This window comes from Ursus arctos, unplaced genomic scaffold (assembly GCF_023065955.2).
Source record: "Ursus arctos isolate Adak ecotype North America unplaced genomic scaffold, UrsArc2.0 scaffold_20, whole genome shotgun sequence".
Lineage (NCBI taxonomy): Eukaryota > Metazoa > Chordata > Mammalia > Carnivora > Ursidae > Ursus > Ursus arctos.
This window is the reverse complement of record NW_026622875.1, coordinates 54,708,643-54,725,249: the sequence shown is the minus strand read 5'-3', so window position 1 is coordinate 54,725,249 and position 16,607 is coordinate 54,708,643. Positions and strand designations below refer to the sequence as shown.

Sequence of the window (16,607 nt, the reverse complement as noted above, 5' to 3'; positions counted from 1 at the left end):
GGAAATGTTCCAAAATTAAATCGTGGTGATGGTTCCACAGTCTTTTTAATTTATTGAAACTTGTTTCATGACCGACCATATGATATTATCTTGGTGAACATACCTCCAGAATGTTCAGCTGTGATATCTTCTCTCTTGCTATGTGTTTCTATCCCCGAAACTCTCATGTCTCCCCAGCCTGCTCTTGGATCTTATTGATGACCTGAAACTCTCCACCATTAAGGCCACAGTTCTTCCCTATCCGGCCTAGACATCACCACTATTCTTTTTTAAGCTGTCAGTGGCCCCCTTGACCTTCCACTGTGTCTCCTTGTTCATCCTCTATTTTGAGTGGGTCCACCATTGGCCTTTGCTTCTTCACCAGTGACTGAGCACTGCCAGGGGGCCTCTCCAGTATGCTCATCAGCACCCGGATCCTCACACTCTCTCCTGGGGCTCTGGAGTCCCCCAACTTACCCAGCAGTCTTTGGTCTCTTCCCCCTTCCCCAGCTGGTCTTTCTAACCTTCATCTCTCCCCTAAGACACCGTACTCCTCCCCCACCCACTCACCCTCCTTGACTGCTATCAAGTGTAACTCCTTTGTTCCCTCAGCTTCCTGTCAGACTTATCTCTGCCTCTTACTTCCTGCCCAGTGGCCCTAAGAGGAAGTCTAAGCTCTGAATCCCCTCCCCACCTTCTTCCTCCAGGCCAGGATCCTGCTTTCATGCCTCCTGTCCTGAATTTTGTCAGCCTTTCAGTCTTCTCTGCCAACTTCCAGGTTGCAGCCAAGAAGTGACATCTGGGGTCTCTAAGACCCCAAAACAAAGTAAAACCCTCTCTGGATCTTCCCACTTTAGCCAGCGGGCTTGTTCTTCTTCCCTTGTGTCCTCCTTTCCTCCCCTCCTTCCTTGTCCCCTTTTCCCTCTTGGTGTCCTGCTGTGTCAAGTATCTCCTTTGTTCATGCTTTTTCACTCCCTCACACTGCCCACCCGGCCGTCACACAGTCATCTGTCAAGACCAGCCTTTCTCCTCGAAGACCCTTCATCCAGGAAAGGGCCTGGCCCCGCCCTCCCTTGAGCCCCCTCTGTGCCCCACCCAGACTCCTCACACTTCAGCTGGCACCTCGGTTTCACCCGCTGGGTCATAAGCTTCAGAAGGGGCATTTTTTAAAAGCTTCTCCACCATCCTGCTCATCTCCTGGGACCCGATTGCTCTGTAAATGCTCTCAGGTGGAAGAGTGCCCAGGTGGCTATGTTGCTAAGCTCCCCCACCCCCTGGGCACCCACCTCCGCCCCAGGGGCGGGGGGGGGGGGGTGGGGGTGGGGAAGAAAGCAGGTGGGAGGATTGGAGGCCCTCGGGCAGCCCTGTTGGTGATGAGGGGCTTTGCATGGTGCTGTGGCTACAGGGCCAAGGCTGCTGAGAAGACAAACCATTGCTCACCAGGTGGTATCAGTTTCTTGCTTTAAGAGAGAGAACTTTTAGGGGGTGTGAAGCAGAAGGAGAAGCTATGCGTGACAGGAAGGAGGAGAAGAGTGGCGTGGCTCGGGTGGAAGCAGACCTGACAGGCGGACGGCCCTTCACCAGAGGCAGAGGGAGTTTTTTCAGGGAGGGAATTTGAAGTGAGAGAACGGTAGATGCAAAGGTGTAGACGTGGAAAAGCACGAGGCATCTTTGGAAGTCAGAGGGGCTTCACCTTGCCCAGGTCATCAAGGTGTCGCACCTGAGGGTGCCTGGCCCAGGCGTGGTGCTCAACACTTCAGAGACACGGCCTCTGTAATCACCGGAAGAGCACGTGTAGTGCGATACCCTGTCGTTACCTCTCGTTTGCAGGGGAGCAGCTCGAGAGAGCTGAGGGACTCGCGTGAGGAGCAGAAGTAGGTGGTGGCCCAGCTCCCTGAGCCCCAAGTCTGTCCGACTTGCAGGCCGCTCGGCAAGGCGGGCCGCAGCGTACAGGGCCTGGAAGGCCAGTGAGGAGCCGTGCTGAGGATGGAGACAGGGCTCCTCACTAATGTTGCCCATCCGATGGAGGGGCCGCACCTGCACGTTTGGAAGGTCCACAGACACGTGATATTTACAAATGTGCCAGAAGGTTTGGAACCCCAAAAGCCCATGGAATGCATATGTCCCCTCAAACACTAGTACACCAATGGCCACAGCAGCATTACCCAAAATTCTCCAAAATTAACCAGAAGGTGGAAAAGCTCGAATGTCCGTCCACTGATGAATGAATAAACAAAATGTTTATTATATATGTAATAATGGAAAATTATTTGGCAGTAAAAAGAAATGAGGTAGTCATATATGTTACAACATGGATGAAGCTTGAAAGCATGTTAAATGAAAGGAACCAATCACAAACCATACATGTGGAAGGTTCCATTTATATGAAATGTCCAGAATAGGCAAATCTACAGACAGAAAAATCAGTGGTTGTGTAGAGCAGGGAAAGGGGGTGTTGGAAGGGGGAGTGGGGAGTGAATACTAAAGGGTGCGGGGTTTCTGTTTGGAGTGATGAAAATAATCTAAAATGGATTGCGGTGATGGTCGCATCGCTCTGCAGTGTTCTCACAGCCACTGGGTTGTACATTTGAGATGAGTATGGGGTGTGAAGTACAGCTCAGTAAAGCAGACAAGAAGACCCATCCACTGGATTTGTGGACCTGGGTCACATGGGTCCGAAGGTCAGAGGACATACACGTAAGACAGTGCAAACTGTTTTCTGTTATTTTCTTTCTTTCTTTTTTTAAGATTTTATTCATTTATTAGAGAGAGAGAGAGAGAACAAGAGCAGGGAGTAGGGGCAGAGGGAGAGGGAGAAGCAGATTCCTCGCTGAGCAGGGAACCCAATGACACAGGGCTTGATCCCAGGACCCTGGGATCATGACCTGAGCCGAAGGCAGATGCTTAACGACTGAGCCACCCAAGCACCCCTCTGTTCTCTGTTATTTTCTGGTGAACAGTGGTCCCTCTTACTGAGGACAGTCCCAGGCCAGCTCCCAAGGTTCTGAGTGACCATCAGATGCAGAACAAACAGAAGCCATCCCTCCACAGAGCACCGAGTTCTGACTTTTGGGAGAATGAACACTTTGGCAGATGTGGGGGTGGGGGTAGGGGTGGACCGAATGACACCTGAAGCCGGAGCCATTCCGAAGACCCTGCCTCTGGACACACCAACCCTCTGCCACCCTCCTCCGTCAGGGAGGCCCTGTCCCAGCCTCTGGGCTTGTGCTCTTCAGTTAATATAAAGAAACTGCCTTGATTTAGTGAACAAAGTCACTGATAAGGGTGATTCACGAGATTTAAAAAAATCATTTCTGATTAGGATGTGGCTTTCTTTCTTTTTTTTTTTTTTTTAAAGATTTTTATTTATTTATTTGACAGAGAGAGAGACAGCCAGCGAGAGAGGGAACACAAGCAGGGGGAGTAGGAGAGGAAGAAGCAGGCTTCCCAGTGGAGGAGCCTGATGTGGGGCTCGATCCCAGAACTCCGGGATCACGCCCTGAGCCGAAGGCAGACGCTTAACAACTGAGCCACCCAGGTGCCCCAGGATGCGGCTTTCTGGTTAAATGCCCAACCATCAGACTGGGATTACAGTGGGAAGTGGTCAGGTATGTTTTACTCTTTCCAGGAGACACAGGCCAGCATTTTGTCTGCACAGAACTCTTCTCTGACCACGAGCTCCTAAGGCAGGCGGCGGTGTGCTGGCTGTGTCGTGAGCACCTTACCTCAAGTGTCCTGTTGTGCCCGCGCAGTGGATTTGTGCTTTTTATCTCCCCTCGTACACTGTGCCCGAGTCCCGTGTCAGCACCCACCGCAGGCATATGAGCGTGGTAGGTGTGGGTGCGGCACAGAGCATGTCCCACTTCCCTCAACCAGAATTATGCTTTGAAAGCTAAGAATCAAAATAGAATACTGACTAAAAGTAATTTTATTTTTTAAAGCAAGTATTCCCTCTTTCAAGATGTAGAAAATCATGAAATAAAAGGATTTCTAACAAAGGGCTGACAGGGCACCTGGGTGGCTCAGTTGGTTAAACTCAGGTCCTGATCTGGGATCGAGCCCGGCCTCAGGCTCCCTGCTCAGGGAGGAATCTGCATCTCCCTCTCCCTCTGCTCCTCCCCGCGCTGCCCGGCTCATGCTTATGCACGCTCTCTCTTAAATAAATAAAATCTTTTTTTAAAAAGGGGCTGACAAAAATCCCTTCGTATGTGTAAATTATTTCTGCATCTTGCTTTTGAAATTTCTAATGCCCTTATCATTTGGTCTTCCTGGTGCCAGTGGGGCCTGGTCACTAGAAACACCAAGTGATCAAGTGATTGGACCTTTCAGCTCCACCCCCCAACCTCCGGCTTCTTGGGCTAGGGATTGGGGGCAGGAGATGGAGCTCTGTAAAAACTCTAGAGCTTCTTGGGTGAGTGAACACATCCAGGTCCTGGAAAGTACACCTGGAGAGGGCAAACGTAAGTAAAATCTTTTCCTGCGTTCTGTGCACCATTCAGGCAAATTATTGAACCTGAGGAGGTTATGGGAACCCCCAATTTGTAGGTGGTAGCTCAGAAGTATGGGTCAGAGCCCTTTTAACTTGTGAGATCTGACCCCAGCTCTAGGTAGGTGATGTCATAATTGAATTGTTGGACACGCGTCTGGTGTCCAGAGAATTGGAGAATTGGTTGGTGTCACAGAAAACATCCTAGAAGGAGCCGGGAAGGGAGTGATAGAAAGTGCAGTTGGAAAGGTGGTTTCATGGACTCATGTATCAAGGAATTTGGATATTACCTTGAGACCTTTGTAGAACTAGGGGCAATTTTAAGCATCAAAGTGATATGATCAAATATGGCAACAGTGTGTAGAAAGTACCAGAAACCACGAAGTACTTGATGACTGGTATTCAGCATGTGAGCAGGAAGGCAAGGGCACTGCTACTGGGGAAGACATCATAATTAAATGCTATAATTTCAGATAGTGGTAACAGGAAGAAATCAAATGTGACGATGCGATCTAAAGTAAGGTATAAGGGTGAAGATTTTGCTATCTTATATGGCATAATAGTTATCTATTGCCGTGTAACAAATTTTACCCAAAAATTTAGTGGCTTCAAACTATGATAAGCATTTATTAAGCTCACTGTTTTTGTGGGTCTGGAATTTGGGATCAGCTTGACCTGGTGGGTTTGGATCAGGGTCTTTCATGAAGTTATAGTCAAGCTGTCAGCCAGGGCTACATCTGAAGGCTTGACTGGCTCAGGAGGACCCACTTCCAGGGTGGCTTGCTTCCATGGCTGTCAGGTTGGGGCTGGCTCTTGGCAGGAGGCCTCAGTTCTTCCCCACATAGGCCTCTCCGTAGGTTGCTTGAGTGTCCTCATGACATGGTGACTGGCTTTCCCCAGAGGGAGCGATCCAAGAAAGGGAGAGCCAGGCCGAAATCAGCCTTGGAAGTCACATAGCCTTCATCACATCTGGTTAGTTAATAGAGAGTCATTGAGTCCAGTCCCTGTTCTTGGGATAGGATTAGATTCTGCCTTTTGAAAGGAGAAGTGTTAAGAACATATGGACGGATTTTGAAGCCACCACATAAGGAGTAGTCAAGGGTGCCTCTAGGAGAAGGTGGCCATTGAGACCTGAAGGATGAGACCAAGTCATCCATGTGAGGAGCCAGAGGAGGAACATTCCGGAACCAGGGAACAGCAAGTGCGAAGGCCTAGAGCGAAAGATCCTGTGAGCAAGGGGTAGAGTGTGGGAGATGAGGGGTTGGCTCAGGAGGTGGAGATTTTAGGTTCCCCTCACTCCCGTGGTGGCATTAAGCAGAAAGTCAAAGAGCTGACTGGCTTGAAAAGCTCACTTCTCAGTGGAAATGGATTATAGGAGGGTGAGGCTTGATGCAGGAATTCATGATGGGAAGCTAGTAGAGCAATCCTACAAGAAACTGTGGGCTTGGGTGCTGGTGAAGAAAAGTGCAAGATTCATACTGAAAAGAAAAGGCAGGGTCTGCTGAAGGATCCTGTATGGTGTTCAAGAGAAAGTAGTCAAGGAGGATTCCAGAGTTTGGGGCCTGTGTAATGGGAAGGGTGGGTGTGGTTAGCTTCTGAGGTGTGAAGGCTGGAGCAGGTCAGGTGAGGTGCTGGTGGGGATCAGAAGCTCTGTTTTAGACATGTTCAACCTCAAGTACTTATTAATCATCTAATCTCCAAGAGGAAGTGGCCATGAAGTCTGGAACATAGCAAAAATAAATACATAAGTAAAGCCACATTCAGTGCAATGAAATAATGTTCTCTATGTTGTCAGACCTAATAGCTATCCTATAGAAGACCTATGGGTCTTGAGTCTGTACATAAAAGTCTGCACAAATCAGGAGGTGGGCTGCAATGCAAGTTAAAGGTATATATTCAGGGGCATCTGGGTGGCTCAGTCGGTTAAGCATCAGAATCTTGATTTTGGCTCAGGTCATCATCCAGGGTCATGAGATCAAGCCCTGCACTGGGCACAGAGTATACTTGAGATTCTCTCTTTCCCTCTACCTCTCCTGCCTCCCTCCCCCTGCCCCCCACCCAGCCCACGCTCTCTCTAAATAAATAAATAATTAATTAAATACAATCTTTAAAAAAAAAAAAAAGCTATCCATTCATATATTCAGTGCTTGTAATGGGAATGCAAAGGTGGGGTACCCATCCCAGGTTTGGAGCTGTTGGGAGAGGACTCAGTCAGTAGAACTAACTTCCAAGCGGGGTGCCATGGGGAGGAACTACCCTCTGCCCCCACACTCGTCTGAAGCTGTTCTTGCCAACACCACCTGTTGACATGTCCCCCAGATATTTCTCAGGCCTTGTCTTACTTGACGTCTTGGCAAGTAACGTCTGACATGAGTAACCACCCCCTCCCTGGAAACTCTTCCCCTGACTTCCGTGAGAAATTCCTCCAGGGTCTCCTTCCCCTCTTTCTTCCTTCCCAGGCTTCTCTTTCAGCTCCTATGCTTCAGTCCTCAGGACTTGGTCCTGAGCCCCCTTCTAACACTTCCAAGGGATGTCATCCTCACAGATGTGCCAGAATACCCCAATTCCCAGCTCCAACTCAGCATTTGTGAGGACCCAGAGAACCACATCCAGCCACCAGTGTTGAGCCTGCCACTGGAGCTCTCACAGGCACCTCCAACCTGCTACATATAAAACAGACCTCTTCCTCCTCATTAGCCCTGACATCTGCTCCTCTGCTGGAGAAGGGGTCCAGGGAGAAAGAATGAAGCCGGGACTTCAGTGTAGTGGGGGTGTGCGGGGGGAGGGTCCCACCGTGGGAAATTACACTAGCAGCTGCATTTATTGAGTGCTTACTGCATGTCACTGGGCTGAGAGCTCACGTGTGTCCTTCCACTTAGTCATTTATAACAACACTGAGAGGGGCACAAATACCACTAGGCAGCCCTGACAGGATCTGGTGACTGATTAGTAAAAGAGGAACTGAATACTAGAAAATGACTCTACTGTTTTTAAATTGGGTTTATAAACATCATTTCCTTTACTGAAAAGTAGCATGCTAATGCACCTCGATGTGTATCAGTTAGCTTTTGCCGTATAACAAACCATCAGACCGTAGCGGTTTAAAGTAACAATTCAGCTCGTCATTTTGAGTATTGGCAAACTGCGCCCTTCTTCTGCTCTTCTCAGCCGGGCATGCCCTGGTCAGCGAGGGGGCTGTGCTCCCGGGTGTTGGCTGTCTGTCCACTGAGGTGACAGAGGAGATCGGGCCATGTCTCTCTCATCATCCAGTAAGCTCTCCCGGACTCGTTCATGTGGTGACCGGCAGCGTTCAGAGGAGGAATGCCGATGTACAAGGCTTCTTAAGGCCCAGGTCAGAAATCACAAGTCACTTCTCCATGTTCTTTGGTCAGAGCAAGGCGCTAAACCAGCCAGATTCTGCCTCTTGATAGGGGGAGCTGCGGAGAACTGGGGCCATTTCTGCAACCTGCCACAAGTCTTAGCCTTGTTGACCCTACTTTCATTCTGAATCTGAAATGCTTTTTATATTTTATGGGCCTGATTTACAGTTATTTTTACCCCCTACAAAGTCTACTATTTCCATCTAATTCATTGTTTCCTAGTCACAAGTCCTGTGAGCTTGGAAACTAGAGAATCAAACTTCTTTCCACCAATATATATTAATTTGGCACCAAAACGGGGCGCCTGGCTGGCTTAGTCCATAGAGCATGCAACTTTTGATCTCAGGGTTATGAGTTCAAGCCCCACATTAGGGCATAGAGCTTACTTTAGAAAAAATAAATAAAATTTAAAAATGCTTCAAAAATTTAGTAACAGTTTTGTGAGAATTATGTGTAAACAGGAGTAAAGAGGCTCTGAGTTGAAGGGAGGGGGGTCTCCTGCAATTATGAGTGCATGGTATCTTGTAACAAATACACAGCAGTTTTCACTGAGCAGTTTGTAGCTTTGCTGCAGATTCACAAGGCGGCATGATGCCCGTTGTTAGGTGGGGTGCTCTTGAACAGGTCAAGCAGTGCTGGAACTTTGGGGGCTGAGAAAGAAAGGAATTTATGTGTGGTGTTTGAAAAAAAGAAAGAAGTGATTCATCTTTTATGCTAATATTTTATGTTTTCATGGCTTTAATTCTAGTTGCGTCTGTCATAAAATACAGGGAGGTCACAGAGTTATTTATTGCCCCAAGACCAAGGAGGAAGCACGGAGTGTGGTTCGCACCAGCCGCAGACCCTTTTGGGTCTAAAGGAAGCAGAGAATTCATTGCCTCCCAGGCACTGCTGTGCAGTGAGATCTCTTTACCATCGCATCTAAGCAAGCCCCTCACTATTTTACCTTTTTAAAAAAAAAAAAAAATTCTTTTTCTTTTCTTTCTCCCAAATTAACATCAAAATACTCATTAATTGTGTGTGGGGAGAACCTTTTAACCTTGAGAATTGAACCTTGGTCTGTTCCACTTGAAGTCCTCCAACTGTCTCCATGACTTCTCTCAGCGTTTGACAGAGTCAGCGTTCAACCAGACTTTGTTGGGGTTTTTTTTTATGATAATTTTTTATTATGTTATGTTAGTCACCATACAGTACATCCCAAGTTTCTGATGTAAAGTTCCATGATTCATTACTTGCGTATAACACCCAGTGCACCATGCAATACGTGCCCTCCTTAATACCCATCACCAGCCTATCCCATTCCCCCACCCCCCTCCCCTCTGAAACCCTCAGTTTGTTTCCCAGAGTCCACAGTCTCTCATGGTTCATTCCCCCTTCTGATTACCCCCCTTTCTTTATCCCTTTCTTCCCCTACCGATCTTCCTAGTTCTTATGTTCCATAAATGAGTGAAACCATATGATAATTGTCTTTCTCTGCTTGACTTACTTCACTTAGCATTATCTCCTCCAGTGCCGTCCATGTTGCAGCAAATGTTAAGAACTCGTTCTTTCTGATAGCTGAGTAATATTCCATTGTATATACGGACCACAACTTCTTAATCCAGTTATCTGTTGAAGGGCATCTCGGCTCCTTTCACAATTTGACTTTGTTGTTTTTGAAGGAACACTGCCGCACATTTGAAAATTTTGAAATTGTGACTTAAAACAGCATTGAAATTTTTGCTTTAAGTTCTTAGGAGAGGATTGTGCTTATCTAGAGAATTTAAAACAGACAGACACACATTTGTCTGATTAACAAAGAAGCAGGTCACACATTTCCCGGAACCTAATGTTTATTGAAACTATTATCACCTTGGTGATAATAGCAGAGTGGGGAGTCTGCCAGAGGTCAAGCCATGGTCAGAGAAAGTCAGACTTTGTCATGGAACTGTTTTAGCTGGGACAGCCCCATGAAACCCCAGAAGCCATTGGTATTCACTCCAGAAAAGCTGGGAGTTAAGAGTGAGTCTACTTCTACTAACATGTGCATACTTTCCTCTTGCCCCCAATAACTTCAGCATAACTTTTTAAAGAGAAACAGTAATCAGAGTGTGTATATGTTTTTTTAAATTTTTGTTTATTTTTTTGAGGTAATTTCGATGATTCATTGGTTGTGTATAACACCCAGTGCACCATGCAATACATGCCGTCCCCACTACCCATCATCAGCCTATCCCATTCCCCCACCCCCCTCCCCTCTGAAGCCCTCAGTTTGTTTCCCAGAGTCCATAGTCTCTCATGCTTCATTCCCCCTTCTGATTACCCCCCCTTTCTTTATCCCTTTCTTCTCCTACCCATCTTCCTAGTTCTTATGTTCCATAGATGAGAGAAATCATATGATAGTTGTCTTTCTCTGCTTGACTTATTTCACTTAGCATTATCTCCTCCAGTGCCGTCCATGTTTCAGCAAATGTTGAGAACTCGTTCTTTTTGATAGCTGAGTAATATTCCATTGTCTATATGGACCACAGCTTCTTTTTTTTTTTTTTTTAAGATTTATTTATTTATTTGACAGAGATAGAGACAGCCAGCGAGAGAGGGAACACAAGCAGGGGGAGTGGGAGAGAAAGAAGCAGGCTCTCAGCGGAGGAGCCTGATGTGGGACTCGATCCCAGAACGCTGGGATCACGCCCTGAGCCGAAGGCAGATGCTTAACGACTGAGCCACCCAGGCGCCCCTGGACCACAGCTTCTTAATCCAGTCATCTGTTGAAGGGCATCTTGGCTCCTTCCACGGTTTAGCTATTGTGAACAATGCTGCTATGAACATTGGGGTGCATATGGCCCTTGTCTTCACTATGTCTGTATCTTTGGGGTAAATACCCAGTAGTGCAATTGCTGGATCATAGGGTAGCTATATTTTTAACTCTTTTTTTTTTAAAGATTTTATTTATTTATTTGACAGAGAGACAGCCAGCGAGAGAGGGAACACAAGCAGGGGGAGTGGGAGAGGAAGAAGCAGGCTCCCAGCGGAAGAGCCCGATGTGGGGCTCGATCCCAGAACTCCAGGATCACACCCTGAGCCGAAGGCAGACACTTAACGACTGAGCCACCCAGGCGCCCCTATATTTTTAACTTTTTAAGGGACCTCCACAATGTTTTCCAGATTGGCTGCACCAACTTGCATTCCCACCAACAATGTAGGAGGGATCCCCTTTCTCCACATCCTCTCCAATAATTGTTGTTTCTTGCCTTGTCAATTTTTGCCATTCTATCTGGCGTAAGGTGGTATCTTAGTGTGGTTTTGATTTGAATTTCCCTGATGGCTAATGATTTTGAACATTTTTAGTGTGTATATTTTTAAATAGAATTTTTTAATTTGACTTTTTCTTTTTTAAGATGTTATTTATTTATTTGACAGAGAGAGAGAGAGCACAAGCAGCAGGGAGGGGCAGAGGGAGAAGCAGGCTTCCCGCTGAGCAGGGAGCCTGATTTGGGCTGCATCCCAGGACCCTGGGATCATGACCTAAGCCGAAGGCAGATGCTTAAACAACTGAACCACCTAGGCGCCCCTAAAATTTGAGTCTTTTAAAGTAATTTTTTACAACTAAAAAATCACAGCGCTAATCAAGGAGCAATGCAGTATTTTATTTTTCTTCCAGTGAACAAGATTCTCTAAAACTGTTAAGCTGGGAGCAGAGGAGCCTGGAGTGTTCTTTCCGTAGGACTTCATGTCACCCCTTCTTAGAATGTGTTCTCAGGCAGAATTATCAGCCAGTCTTCCCTAACGTGTGTGGCTACATATATACCGAGTATCATTCTGCTGAGCGCTGAGAGTCTCACTGTGAGCAAGATGGACCAAGTTTCTTCCTTCATAGAGTCTGTGCTGGAAATAGCTGATAAGACAGTAATCCAACAAATTATACAAATACCAAACAATGACAATGACTAGAAGAAAAAGAGCAGGAGGGGGTAGTGTGTGACGTGGACGGGAAGGCCCAGGATTGAGGATGACCACAGGTCCTGTCCCTGAGGTGCTGGTGGGGCTGAGATCTCTGTGTCAGGAGGCTTGGGATCTGGGAGACCAGCTCTTCAGGCGGCGGGAACAGTTACTGGCGGGAACAGTTACTGCCGGGAGGGAGGCAAGCTTGGTGTGTCCAGCTGACAGGGAAAAGTCCAGGGGGGATCTGAGTGGGCAGGTGGGGGGAGTGGCGCAGACCAGGCTGGGAGGACGCAGGCACCGAGTCGTCGTTGGCCCTTGGGGAGGAGGTCGGAGGCAAGGGCACACAAATCATCTGATTTTCATTCTGGAGCTGGGCACAGTTCATGAAGGGAGGCGGGGGACCTGTGAGGAAGCTGCAGGAGCCTGAGACAGCATCGATTGTGACTTTCTCTAGAAGACGGCTGTGCGGGCGGAGGGAAGCGGAGACATTGTGGTCTGACGATGAAATGCCAGGCTTCTCACCATTCCGCCACTGTGCTAGCCGTGTGGCTGTTTAGGTTTAAATATGAATTAATGAAGAGCAAAAATTCAGTTCCTCCTTGCAGTAGCCACATTTCGAGCCCTCAGTAGCCATTGCCAAGTGCATGTGGCTAATGTGTGGGGCAGTGTGGCACATGCTGTCATTGCAGGGAGCTCTGTTCAACGGGGGGGCTTCAGAGCGTGGGCCTATGACCCATTCTTTCCAAATTCCTTGTTTGTTCTTTCCAAATGCTTTATTCCTGTCCTGGAAGGGCAATTAGGCCACCTTAAACTTCATTTAATGCCCATTCTGTTAGGAGCTGAGAGTGGAGGGACATTTTGTCCTGAAGAAGTTCATGGCTTTCTATAATTAACCAAGGCCATGGAAGGTATACCCCTGGGTTCAGGGAAAGTTAGAGGGGATATGCAAGGCACTGATCCCCACGTATTGCAGTCATCTGGGTGGGCCAGGAGGCAGAGTTCGTATGGGAGTGGAAGGCCCACAATGGGCCACGGTGATCGTTTGGGGGAGAAAAGAATACCTGGACTAGATCATGCTGTGTCCAGAATTAAGGAAGCAGTTAGGAGAAAAATCCTATCAACTTTGATCAGCAACTAGGATCGGCAGTTTAAGGTCATGTCTGTCTGTCACAGTGCAGTCTGTGGAGATATGAGTGAGTGAGATATGAGGAGTGAGACCTCACACAAATGTGGGATGAGCCAGAAAAGTGAAAGTTGGAGAGGGGCCAGGGAGTCAAAAGCAGACACACCAAGATCCCTGCCAAGCTGGTCAAGCCGGCCCCTGGGGCTCTCAGAAGCAAGTCTAGCTGCCAGAGTAGTACTTTGGGGAACTCACAGGGAGGTCTTTGGGACTGGTGCCTGGTGAGGCTACTGCACAATTGGTCTGCAGGGCAGCATTTAGGAAGACGAGCCCAACATGGAGCAGAGGACCGAGGACAGGCTGAACCTGCAGGTGCCCCTGGTTCTGTCAGCCCTGTGTCTGAGATAACCCCCCCCCCCCCAAGAGCAATGACCTCAGCTTCCCTTCCCCTTGCCCAGTCTCTAACAGGGTCCTCTTTCAACCAACTTTAACCCAGAACCCTCTGGCGAAGGGGATTCAGGGAAACGGTTCCCAGCTTTCCAGAAGGACATGACCGGTTCAGCACAAGGGAAGTGAGGGACAGTCCCTTGTATCCTCATGAAAGGGAATTTCAGGCAAGAGAAGGGATCAGACCTCCACACTGTCTACCTCGTCATTGGGTCGGAGTGGGCTCGGCTTTTGTCAGGACATACTGTGAAGCCCGTGTGCTGCTCATAGCCCTCCCGCCGCTCTCCCTCTGAACCTGTCTCCCCCTCGGCCTCAAAGTAAAGTGCTGCTCTGCTCTACAACTGCAAAAACAAGGCACTGGCAGATCTTCAACTGATAAGAGCCCAGTAGAGCTGTCATTGCCTATGCCTGGTAGGAAGGATTGAGGTAGCATATCCCGCGGTAAAAACAAGAGTAAAATAGTTCTGAGAACTGTGAAACTGTCATCCTTTCTCTAAATGACTTAATTCAACAGACAGATGGTTTTCAATCACTGGCCTCCTTTGTAGGCATGTGAGCACCAAGATCTTTCTCATGTTAGTGTGGGGAGCGCTGCTGTTCCCTGGGCTCTGCCCCCAGCGCCAGCCACGCGCTGACCGCCAGACCGCGCCGCTTCCTCCCGCTGTGCCCAGTCACCAGCGTGTGCTGAGGTCCGGTAGCCAGGAAGTAGCAGGACTACGATTGGAACCCAGGGAGGAAATTCAGACGGAGTGAGGATAAAGGGGACACCTGGAGGCTGAAAAATACCCCAAGTGAGCAGCTGAGTCATGAAGCTGGCAGGGGTCAGGGCTCAGCAGGTGACTCCATGGCTGAGCCTCCTCCGGGGCGGCCCCAGGATATGGGCCACTGTGGATAGCAATTTCTTTTCTTTTTTTTTTTTTTTTTTTTTTTTACTATTTATTTATTTATTTTTATTGTATTATGTCAGTCACCATACAGTACATCCCTAGTTTTCTTTACTTCTCCCTCGTCCCCTTCTCCCTTTATCCTCCCTTCCTTCATCTCCCGTGTATTCATTCTCTCTCTTTCATGTGTATGATCTCCCCTCAACCCCCCTGCCTTTCTTTGTAATAGAATGTTCCACTTATTCAGCCACCTGTTAAGTCCTCCCCTGTGAGCAAACCCTAGCCCCTGCAGGGGGGCTGTGTAGACACATCCAAACGTGGTCCCTATTCATTAGGCGTTTTATAGGGGAAGGAGCTTCTACTCACAGAAATGGTCTTTGCAGCATGTAAGTTCATATCTGCTCCTGGGAGCAAGCGTGGCCTCCCCACCGTGTTTGACGATGGCTCCTGGGACCTGGGTTCCCGAGCTGCTGCAGACCTTGTGCTCATCCCGTGCACGCAGACCCCGTGGTTGAGACCTGCCTCGGGAAGGGGGAGTGAAGAACTAGAGCTCGTCTCCTTGGGGACAGCTCAGCAGTTCTCCTGTGTGGACAGAGACGTCAGGGAGGCAGCAGTCCCCCAGGACCCAGGACAACATTGCGAAACCCAGTGAAACTGCCACAGTGTTGTCCAGTACTGGCCAATACTGACCAGTCAGAAGAACCAAACGTGTATTGTCCTGAGGCAGGAACAGATGTTTGGGGCAACTTTTTGTGTTTTCTGCCCTCCACCCCCTGCCCAACTTGGCCAGTCATCTCAGCAGGGTTCAGGAGCCAAGGCTGGTGTGGGCCTGGGTCTCAGCACCTTTGCGAAGGCATTTCCTGCCTCTGCCGCTGCTGGCCCCGGGCGTCAGGCTCCCCAGGGCCGTCCGTGTCCTGGGCTTGATGGTTTTCTCTCTCTCTCTCTCCAGGGTCAGGTGTGGATTAATGGCTTTAACCTCGGGCGATACTGGCCAGCACGGGGCCCCCAAATGACTTTGTTTGTACCACGGCACATCCTGGTGACATCGGCCCCAAACACCATCATGGTGCTGGAACTGGAGCACGCGCCCTGTGGCGACAACGGCCCGGAGCTGTGTGCCGTGGAGTTTGTGGACAGGCCGGTGATCAATGCCACTCTGACCTCTGGTCATCCCCCTCCACACCTGCCTGATCAACAGTCAGGAATGGACTATGTCTGATGGCTAACCGCTGTGACCCTTTGGAGTTTCCGCCTTACACATACCTCTCATATCCCCCGTGTAATGCCAGCATTCACTGGAAAGTTTGATTGGAAAATAGATTTAGCATGTGCATTTCTCTGGAGGTTTCCGGGCAGCCTTGTGGCGGCCAGCCCTCCACCAGCGGGGGCCGCCATGCACGCGTGATGAGCGTGGTGGCTCGGGAAGGCACGATGCGCCTGTGCGGTTGGAATGAAAGCTTTAAAGGTGTTCCTGATTTTTATTTTGGAGGAATCATGTCTTTTTGTGAAATAAAATTTGTATTCAAATGATGTTACTGTTTTTCATGTTGAGCAGGTATTAAATTATAGGTTCTGATTTAAATCATAACTAGACTTCAGTGGGTCGAATAAGCCACTTCACTAACTTGCAGTTCAAAGGAATGGAAAATCGTCTTGGTTTGATCTAGTGGACTGCTGCTTCTCTGATCCTCATTTGACTTCCTTTTGTGTTTCTGTGATGTCTATTAGGTGGCCCATAAGTACAACTCAAAACCCAGCCGTGGAGGGTGTACGCAACGTGGCACCTCTGCATGGTGGGATGCCACGTGGCCACGAAAAAGCTGATGTCAATCTGTAAATGAAAACACTTTCGTGATCTGCTGTGTGAAAAAAGCAGATCACCTTAAATTTGGTCCCGTTGGTGTGTTTAGACATCAGAACTGCACATATTCACGCAACACAGACAGTCGATACGCATACACGTGAGTGTGTGTGCACACGGGTACACGGGGACGTGGCGTTGCAGACTATGCATGTCCTGCCATGGGGCAGTAGCTCTCATTTGTTGGGCACTTGTCCTACACCATGCCCCCTTCCGAGCATATTATATATTTCATTCACTCGTCCCGCGTGAGAACTGAGGAACGTACTATCGTCTTCCCCGATTTACCAGCCACGCAGGCTGTAGGTGGTAGAGATGGGATTGGAAGCCCAGGCACTCCGGTGCGAGTGTCCAGGTGTGCCCTGCACACATAATGTATCAATACATGCTTATGTTCCCACGGGAAAGGATGGGAATGATGTAAACCAAAACGTTACTTGATCGTATCTGGGTGGTAAAGAGTCGAGAGAGGGTTTACTTTTTCTTTTTTGCTCACCCGTGTGTTAAATCCTTTACAGAAAAGATGTGA

General features: G+C 48.5%; 1 protein-coding gene across 2 annotated transcripts in view; it reads left to right on the top strand.

The window, feature by feature from the left end:
• GLB1 (galactosidase beta 1) overlaps positions 1-15,747 on the top strand; it is an 82,830-nt gene extending 67,083 nt beyond the window's left edge. For both annotated transcript variants that reach the window (XM_026496681.4, XM_026496682.4), the window contains exon 16: positions 15,167-15,747. In XM_026496681.4, the coding sequence (XP_026352466.2) occupies positions 15,167-15,436 (270 nt within the window). In that variant the 3' untranslated portion in view covers positions 15,437-15,747. The remainder of the gene's footprint in view (positions 1-15,166) is intronic.
• Positions 15,748-16,607: the final 860 nt, after the last annotated feature.